The sequence below is a fragment of the Pelodiscus sinensis genome, chromosome 24 (assembly GCF_049634645.1).
Source record: "Pelodiscus sinensis isolate JC-2024 chromosome 24, ASM4963464v1, whole genome shotgun sequence".
NCBI lineage: Eukaryota > Metazoa > Chordata > Testudines > Trionychidae > Pelodiscus > Pelodiscus sinensis.
In genome coordinates this window covers 6145991-6155267 of record NC_134734.1, presented here as the reverse complement: position 1 = coordinate 6155267, position 9277 = coordinate 6145991, and the positions used below count along the sequence as shown (strand labels likewise).

General features: G+C 60.2%; 1 protein-coding gene across 1 annotated transcript; it reads left to right on the top strand.

The window, feature by feature from the left end:
- The first annotated feature begins 1280 nt into the window (after window positions 1-1280).
- Window positions 1281-2908, top strand: LOC142819550 (uncharacterized). The gene is made up of 2 exons (XM_075907493.1): window positions 1281-2115; window positions 2311-2908. Exons 1-2 carry the CDS (start codon window positions 1566-1568, stop codon window positions 2811-2813), a joined length of 1053 nt encoding a protein of 350 aa, XP_075763608.1. The 5' UTR covers window positions 1281-1565; the 3' UTR covers window positions 2814-2908.
- Window positions 2909-9277: the final 6369 nt, after the last annotated feature.

Below are 9277 nucleotides of genomic sequence, written 5' to 3'. Positions count from 1 at the left end.
TAGTGTAGACACACCCAGAGGGTGTAGAGAAATGACCACAAAGAACAACAAAGATCCAAGGGAATGAAAAACACGGACGGTGCTAATGAAACGCAATGAAGGGCTATGACAAATGTCTCACCCTCTGTTACCTGTTTTCTGTGCTACTTCAGGTCCCAGGTCCCATCCAGCCCAGGGGGCTTTCTTCACAGTACTGCCTTGCAGCTGTGCCCCCTGCACTGTGGGGTCCTCCCTCCCGGTGAACCCCAATGAATACCCACCTTGCCTCAGTGACCACTGCCAATCATCACCGAGCAACCACCTCAAGGGCAAACTAGTCTGAATGGCCACTCATCATTGGCAGGGGGGTGTGGACCTGCTGCTGTCTTCTGCTCTGGCTGCCTCCCTGCATCCCTAGATCCCCTCAGGCCCCTGAATCTGGCCTGCAGGCTGGGGGTTGGATCAGGTTAGAGCTCCCCAGCTCTGCCTGTCTTTCCCCAGCACTGCTCTCTCCAGTGTTGTGGCTGGTATGTAATGTAGGCAAGGGCAAGGCAAGGGCATGGGGCTATGGGACAGCAGCCCAGCTCCCCGGCCGCCTGGGAGTTCCAGGGCCATGCGGCAGCAGCCTGACTCCCCAGCCACCCAGGTGGTCTGGGACCGTGGCACGGCTGCCTAGTTGTCCAGCTGGGCAGGAAGCCTGCGTGGCTGCCCTAGGTGCTTTGGCCACCAGGAAAGGGGGGGAGGAGGGGCTATGCCAACTGCTGAGACAGGGGACAATAAGAAGGCTGGGGCAGTAACCTGGGGTTGGGGCTGGGCTTGGCTCCACAGGGGAGGAGATTTGGAAGGGGCAGTGTCTCAGGCAGAAGGGATGCTCTGACCCCATCTGTATGGTTTGTTAGTCTGTAAAGTGCTACCAGACCATTTGTTGAATAGAAAGGGCTTGGAGTCAGCCTAGAAGTGTTGCAGTTCTGCCTCCTGCCCCCAGAGGACGCTGTGGCAGCAGAACTGCTGGCAGCGCTCAGGAAGCAGCTTCTTCTGGTGCCACGGCGCCCTCTGGTGGGCAAAAGGCAGAACTGCGTCACTTCGCGGCTAGAATGTGTTTTATGCAGGAAAAAATGAAAATTCTGCACGACAATGGGACCTGAGCTCCCCCAGGCAAGCGGGATCCCTGCGGGGGAGACCCCTTTCTGCACTGGGGGTATGTCTACACTAGAAAGTTAGTTCGAACTAACGGACGTTAGTTCGAACTAACTTTCCTATGCGCTACACTAGCGCTCCGTTAGTTCGAACTTAATTCGAACTAACGGAGCGCTTAGTTCGAACTAGGTAAACCTCATTTTACGAGGACTAACGCCTAGTTCGAACTAGCTAGTTCGAACTAAGGGCTGTGTAGCCCTTTAGTTCGAACTAGTGGGAGGCTAAGGCTTCCCAGGTTTCCCTGGTGGCCACTCTGGCCAACACCAGGGAAACTCTATTGCCCCCCTCCCGGCCCCGGAGCCCTTAAAGGGCCACGGGCTGGCTACTCACTTTGTGCCAGTTGCAAGGCTGCCAGCACCCGTGCCTGCACAGCCTGCACCTGCCACACAATGAGCCAGCCATCCGAGGGCTCCCAGCCCTCCACTGCTCCCCACGACCAGCCTGGCGGCTCCCAGGAGCCTGCCCGGGGGCGCAAAAGGCGGGCGCCCGCCTGGTCAAGTGCGGAGATCGTGGACCTCATCGAGGTTTGGGGGGAAGCCTCCAATGTCCACGATCTCCGCACTAGCCACCGGAATGCGGCCGTCTATGGACGCATGGCTGCCAGCCTGGCCGCCAGGGGCCACCAGCGCAGCCGGGAGCAGGTGCGCTGCAAGATTAAAGACTTGCGGCAGTCCTACTCCCGGGCCTGCCTGCCAGGGGCTGACCCGGAGGCCTGCCCCCACTTCCATGCCCTGGACCGCCTCCTGGGGGCTCATGCCGTCCCTGCCCCCCGGGACGTGATTGACCCCGGGGCAGAGGGACCGCTCCTGGACACCGAGGAGGAGCAAGAGGGCTCTGAGAGCCAGGAGCCTGCTGCCAGCCTTCCCAGGACCCGGGACCCCCGAGGCACCCCACAGAGCCGCTCGCCTGCATCATCAGAGGCCGGGGAGGCATCCACCTGTGAGTACCCTCGTGTTCCCCTTATGTGTACGGGGGGCTGGGGCGAGAGGGAGCCCCGGGACCGTGCGCCTGGGCCTTGCCCACCACGGAGCAGCAGCTGGGGATCCTGCAGGGGCCCTGGCCTTGCAGAGGGGAGCTGGGTTTCACACACCTGGGCCCCTGGGGTAATTGACCGCTGGTCTTCTTGCACCACAGCTGCAGCACCGGGGACTGCAGGGCGCACCACACCGCCTGCAGCAGCCGCCCGCGCCCGGGCAAGCAGGACAGCCAGGAACCAGGAGGACTACCAGAGGCGGCATCTCCGGTTCCTGGACCGACAGCTCCGTCTCCAGGACCACTGGGTCCAGGAGGACCTCAGGCTGCGCCAGAGGAGTCTGGAGGCCCTGGAGGAGCAGGGCCGTGCCCTGCGAGGCCACCTCCAGAGCCTGCTAGACCGCTTTCCATTTCCTCCTCCCCCTGCTCCCCCTCTTGCTCCCCCTCTTGCTCCCCCTGCTCCCCCTCTTGCTCCCCCTGCTCCCCCTCTTGCTCCCCCTGCTCCCCCTCTTGCTCCTCCTGCTCCTCCTGCTCCTCCTGCTTCCGCTCCTGCTTCCTCCACACCCCCTGTCCTCTCTGCCCCCCCCTCCACAACCATTCCCCACCGACGCCCCCGGACCCGCAGTGTGGCGAGACGGGAGAGGCACCCAGACTCCCACCCCTGAGCTTTCCTTTCCCTTCCTCCCTTCCCTCCCCTCCCCTCCCAGCTCCCTCGTCCCAGGTTTCCCCCTCCCTTCTCCCACCTTCATTCCTCCCTCCCCCACCCCAGTTCTGTGAAATAAACAGACGTTTTTGTTGGAAAAACAGGTTTCTTTATTGTACAGTAGCTAGGGAGGGGAAAGGGGAAGGGGGGGGTAGGGTGGAAGAAGGCCCCGGTGGGGCATGCAGGGAGAGGTCAGTCCTCCTCCTCCTCCACCAGGAAGCTCTCCCGCAGGGCTTCCCGGATCCGGATGGCCCCCCGCTGGGCTTCCCGGACGGCGGCGGTGCGGGGCTGACCGTAGTGTCCAGCCATGCGGTCAGCCTCAGCCATCCAGGCTGGCAAGAAAGCCTCCCCCTTCCGCTCACACAAATTGTGGAGCACACAACATGCCGCCACCACGGGAGGGATGTTGTGCTCGGCCAGGTCCAGACGGGTGAGGAGGCATCGAAAGCGGGCTTTCAGTCGCCCGAAGGCCCCCTCCACCACGATGCGGGCCCTGCTCAGCCTGTTATTGAAGGCCTGGCGGGAGGGATTGAGGTGTCCCGTGTAGGGCTTCATGAGCCAGGGCTGCAGTGGGTAGGCGGCATCCCCCACCAGGCAGACGGGCATGTCCACGTCCCCGACCCTGATGTGGCGGTCGGGGAAGAAGGTCCCGTCCTGCAGCCGCTGGCACACGGAGGAGTTCCGGTACACCCGGGCGTCGTGTGCTTTGCCGGACCAGCCCACATTTATGTCCGTCAACTGTCCCCGGTGGTCACATACGGCCTGCAGGATGACGGAGAAGTACCCCTTGCGGTTCACGTACCGGGACGCCTGGTGTTCCGGGGCACGGATGGGGATGTGCGTCCCGTCGATGGCCCCCCCGCAGTTGGGGAAGCCGAGGGCGCCGAATCCCCGGATGACGGCGTCCGGGTCGGCGAGGCGGACCACCCTGCGGAGCAGCACCCGGTTGATGGCCTTGACCACCTGCGGAGAGAGACACAGCAAAGCGTCAATCAGTGGGGCGCCCGGGTGGCTGGGAGCGTGCGTGCCCTGGCAGTGCCCCGCGCCCCACTCCCGGAAGCAACCCCCCTGGCGGCGTGTAGTACGGCCGGGACAGCCCGACCCCTCCGGTGCGGGGCGCTTTCGCCTCCTCCCGCCCCCCCCTTTGTCCCTGGGGCGGCCCATCCCCTCCTCGCAGCCCCCCTGCCCCCCGGCTCGGTGGCCGACGAGCGCCGTACCTGCATGAGCACCGCTCCGACAGTGGATCTCCCCACGCCGAACTGGTTCCCGACGGATCGGTAGCTGTCCGGCGTGGAGAGCTTCCAGAGGGCGATGGCCACCCGCTTCTGGAGGGGGATGGCGGGCCTCATGCGAGTGTCCCTTCTTTGCAGGGCAGGGGCGAGCCACTCGCAGAGCTCCAGGAAGGTGTCCCTCCTCATCCTAAAGTTCTGGGTCCACTGTCGGTCGTCCCAGCGCTCCAGGACGATGCGGTCCCACCAGTCGCTGCTGGTGTCCAGACGCCAGATGCGGCGGGGCACGCCGGTGCCAGGGCGCCGCCGCGGCTCCTCCACGGCCCCCAGGGCGGCCAGGCGGAGAGGCAGGGGGCTGACGTTCCCCAGGTGGTGCCAGGCAGCCTCGAGCCATTGCTGGCAGGCTTGCAGCAGCAAGTCCAGAACGTGCACCAGAAGGTGCAGGGCGAGCCGTGGCTCCATGTTGCCACCTGCGGTGGTCCCCCCCGAAGGGAAGCACCGACACAGACGGGCACAGAGACCGACGCTTTGCTGTCCCTCGGCGAGGTTGGCAAGCAAGCAGGAAAAGCTGAGAACCGGCTGTCCAGGGGGGGTCCCTTTAAGCACGAGCCTCAGATAGCCTCAGACAGCAGCCACACAAAGCAACTGCTGACCTGATGCCCTGCCAGAACCGGTTTCAGCTGCCCTTAAATGCCCCCCTGCGTCCAATCAGTGTGGACGCGCTAGTTCGAACTAGCAAAACGCTAGTTCGAACTAGTTTTTAGTTCTAGATGCGCTAGTTCGAACTAGCTTAGTTCGAATTAACTAATTCGAACTAAGTTAGTTCGAACTAGCGCTGTAGTGTAGACGTACCCTGGGAGAGGCGCCCACCCCTGGACCAGCACACGCCTTGCTCTGGCATGTAAACAGAGCCCACTGGGCAGCAGTCCTAGGCACTAGCGCCTGCCGGCAGTGACATCACTGCTGTCTCCGACTTGGAGAAATTGACCTGTTGGCTCTGGGTGGACCAGTTCACGGTGCCTTGCACCCAAAAGGCTATGTGGTCACTAAGGTCTCAATGAAGACCAGCCGCTGGGAGAAGCCCCCAATTCATTGCCTCTCCAGAGATGTCCCCGTGGCACTGATCTCTGGCAACAGGATGATCAGCCACACTGTGGCCACCGTGGTCCTTTGCCTCCTCTTCAGCCTCCTCAAGCTCAGGCTCAGGATCCGACTTTTCCAGACACTGGTAATGAAGGGACGCTCCGTGTCAATCCCCCTCACCCTCTGCCTTTGGGAACGCTGTGAAGAGGGATGATCCCAGGCACTGGAGTCTGGCATCTCAACGATGGCCCTTTTGGAATTGTGGGGGTTTCTGCCAGGCCACGGAGCCATCTCACAGTGGTCCTCCTCAGTGTGCTGCTTGGAGACTTGCAGCACCAGGAATGCACAGAGAAACTCTAAGGGTATGTCTACACTACAGAGTTAATTCAAAATAACAGACTTATTTTGAATTAACCTTAATAGCTATCTACACATACAAACCACTATTTTGAAATAAATTCGAAATAGCGGAGCCCTTATTTCGAATTAGGTAAACCTCATTCTACGAGGCAAGGAATAACACCTAATTCGAAATAGCTAATTCAAAATAAGTGCTGTGTAGACAATCATTTCGAATTAGGGGGCCTCCAGCCCTTCCCAGTTACACCTGCTGGCCACTCTGGGCCAAACCAGGAAAACTCCCCTCCTCTCCCCCAGCCCCAGGGCCCTTAAAGGGACAGATTCTGGCCACTGGGCATGTGAGAGAGCCAGGCCTGCAGTCCCTCAGGAAGTGGCCACAGGATGGTATCCAGGTGCAGCCAGCTCTCCCCCGCCCAGTCCCCCAGCACCCATGGGCCAGCCAGGGGCCATAGGCTGGCAAAGATCATGGACCTCACTGAGGTTTGGGGGGAGGCCCCCAACTTCCATGATCTCCACACTAGGCAAAGGAATGCGGCCGTCTATGGCCAGGAAAGGCCAAAGGCGTACGCAAGAGTAGGTGCGCCTGAAGGTGAAAGAGCTGCGGCAGGCAAACGCCAGGGCCATCAGGGGTGGCGCTGCGTCAGGGGCTGACACCTGCCCCTACTTCCCCACTCTCGACCAACTTCTGGGAAGCGGGGCGGTCCACGCCAGCCTGGGAGGCAGCGAGCCAAGAGCGGAGGGCCCTGACCCAGGCACACCAGAGGGGCCACCACCAGCTGTCCCAGCGCTGGAGTCGGCAGGGTCGGCCAGGGAGGCCATACCAGGTAAGTGCCAGCATTGTCCCCTACCCGGGGAGGAGGTGGAGAGGGAGTCCAGGGAACGTGCGCATGGGCCATGCATCCCATGGATCACGCAGCCACCTGTGCACGTGTGAGCATGTGCCGTGCCACCCTTGGGCAGGTGGCTTCAGCTGCATGACACCCAGGGGCCGTTGCCCAAAAGGCACATGCGTGTGTGAAGAGACCTGACACGCTCCCGACCCCGGGGTGGGACCCAGCAGGACGCTGTCCCTTCACACGTCCCCTCTACACAGAGGCAGGAGACATCTTGCCCCCACCCCGGCCACACTATACATGGCACAGGGGCATGGGTGCGGTCTTGGGGCAGCTCCCAGTCCTGGGGAGAGCCAGACATCCTGACAATGGCCTCTGTGCAAGCACAGCGGCTCTGACAGTGCAGGGCACGGTCGCCCTCATGTCACAAGGGGGGGCTGGGCATCATCCACTGAGTCCCCAGGAGAACTGACCACTTCTCTTCTTTCTCTACAGCTGCCCCAGCTGCTCATGCAGGGCGCACCACCCCGCCCGGGACATGCTCCCGCACCCGCGACCTCCTCACCAGCACGCGGCAGGAGTACCGGGTCCAGCACCTGGGGGCCCTGCGAGCCCTGCATCACACCATCCAGGCCTGGATGCTGAAGGACCTGCAGCTCCACCGGGAGCAGCTGGCTGAGGACCAAGCGCAGAACTCTAACCTGCAGGCCCTGCTGCAGAGCATGGTGCCCTGTGCCGGTCCTGTGCCTGCTGCCCCCCCAACTACTGTTCCTCCTCCCACTCCTGCCCCCCTCCCACCTCTTCCTCCTCAACCTCCGCACCCTCCTGCTCAATGTCCACACCCCCCACCTCAACCACCGCACCCTCCTCCCCATCCCCTCGGGGACGCCGAGGCCCCCTCCCCCGCCATGCTGGGAGACGGTTGGCCCGGCGAGACCCCCAGCCCTGAGTGCTGAGTTTTCCCTCCCCCTTCTTCCCCTTGCTTCTCCCTTCCAGCTCCCTCCTCCCAATTTTCCCCCTCCCCTCTCCCAACCTCTCTTCTGCCCTCTCCCGCTTCCTTTCCCCCATCTCCCCAGAGTTTCATTCCCCTTCCCCAGTTGTGTTAAACAAAGACAGGTTATATTTTCAAAAATATTTTTTATTTAACATCAGGAAGGGGGGGCTAGGGAAGGGTAAGTGGAAGGAGGAGAGGGAGGAATGGGGCACAAGCCCCCAGTGGGGCAGACCGGGGAGACTGTTAGTGCTCCTCAGGGTGGAAGCTCTCCCGCAGGGCCGCCTGGATCCTGACAGCCCCTCAATGGTGCTCCCGGATGGCAGCCTGCAGACACTGCAGCCAGGCTGCTGGCAACGTGTCCATGAGATGCAGCCAGGTCCCCGGGGGCAGGTCTGGTTCCATGTTGCAGAGTGCCGTGGTGCCCCGGGTGAGGGCAAGCAGAGCACTCCGAGACACAAATGCTTTGCTGTCCCTCAGTGAGGTGGACCAGCAAGCAGAAAAACCTGAGAACTGTCTGTCTGGGATGGGGGTTGTGTTTCTTTAAGCACAGACCTCGGCTAGCCTGAGGCAGCAGCCCCACACACTAAGTCCGACCCTGATGCCCTGCCGGCACTGGTTCTGGCCAGCCTTACCTTCGATTCAGGGTCCACTCAATGTGGACGCGCTATTTCGAATTAGAAAAATGCTATTTCGAATTAGTTTGTGTCTAGATGCGTTATTTAGAATTAGTTTATTTCGAATTAACTAAGTTGAAATAAATTAATTTGAAATAGCGCTGTAGTGTAGACATACCCTAACTGATTTCTGGTACCGATGCCCGTGCTGGAGCAGGTCCCAGCTCTGAACCCTGCACTGACCTAGGAATAACCTCTGGCACCAAAGCTGGGGAACAAATACCGGTCCCCATGTTCATACTCTCCGAGAAGAGTCTGCAGTTGACACTGTGGCAGTGCATACCTTGTCCTCTGCTTCTCAAGGATGAGTTGATGCTCAACGGGTCCTTCCTGCCATAGGATGAATTAAGGGCCCACCAAGACTTAATAAAGCAGGTAGCATTGAATACAGGGCTGCAGATGAAGTTTCCCCAGGGTTCCTGGATATTTGTTTTGTGAAGAAGAACTTTCTGTTATTAGTTTGAAGTCTGCTACGCATTCATTTCATTTGGTGTCCTCTAGTCCTTCTATTATGGGAACTAATGAAGAACTTTTCTTTATCCACCCTCTCCACACCACTCATACTTTTATGGACCTCTATTATATCCCCTCTCATTCTCCTCTTTTCTAAGCTGTAAAGTCCCAGTCTCATTAGCCTCTCTTCATATGGGACCTGTTCCAAACCCCTCATCATTTTTTGGAACCCTTTCCAAGGCCAAAATATCTTTTCTGGGGTGAGGAGATCACATCTGTACACAGTACTGAAGATATGGCGTCCCATAGTTTGATACTTCCCCTCCTTCTTCTTCCCCTGGCTTCCCCCTTCCAGCTCCCTCCTCCCAGGTTTCCCCCTCCCCTCTCCCACCCTCTCTCTTCCCTTCTCCCACCTCCTTTTTCCAGTCTCCCCAGAGGTTAATCCCCCCCCCCCCGAGTTTTGTTAAATAAAGAGAGTTTCTATTTTTGAACACACGTGTCCTATATTTTTTACAACAGGAAGGGGGGCTAGGGAGGGGTAAGTGGAAGGAGGTGGGGGAGGAATGGGGTACGGAGGACTGGGGTGGCTCTGCGGGCTCCTCGGGGTGGAAGCTCTCCTGCAGCCCCCCGATTGACCCCCCCGGATAGCAGCCTGCGGCAAGTGCAGCCGGGCTGACGGCTGAGTGCTGTGATGTGCCAAGTGCGGGCACTCAGGGCATTCCAAGACAGGACTGCTTTGCTGTCCCTCATTTCACGAGGAGTAACGGTAGTTCGAACTAGGAAGCCTAGTTCAAACTACC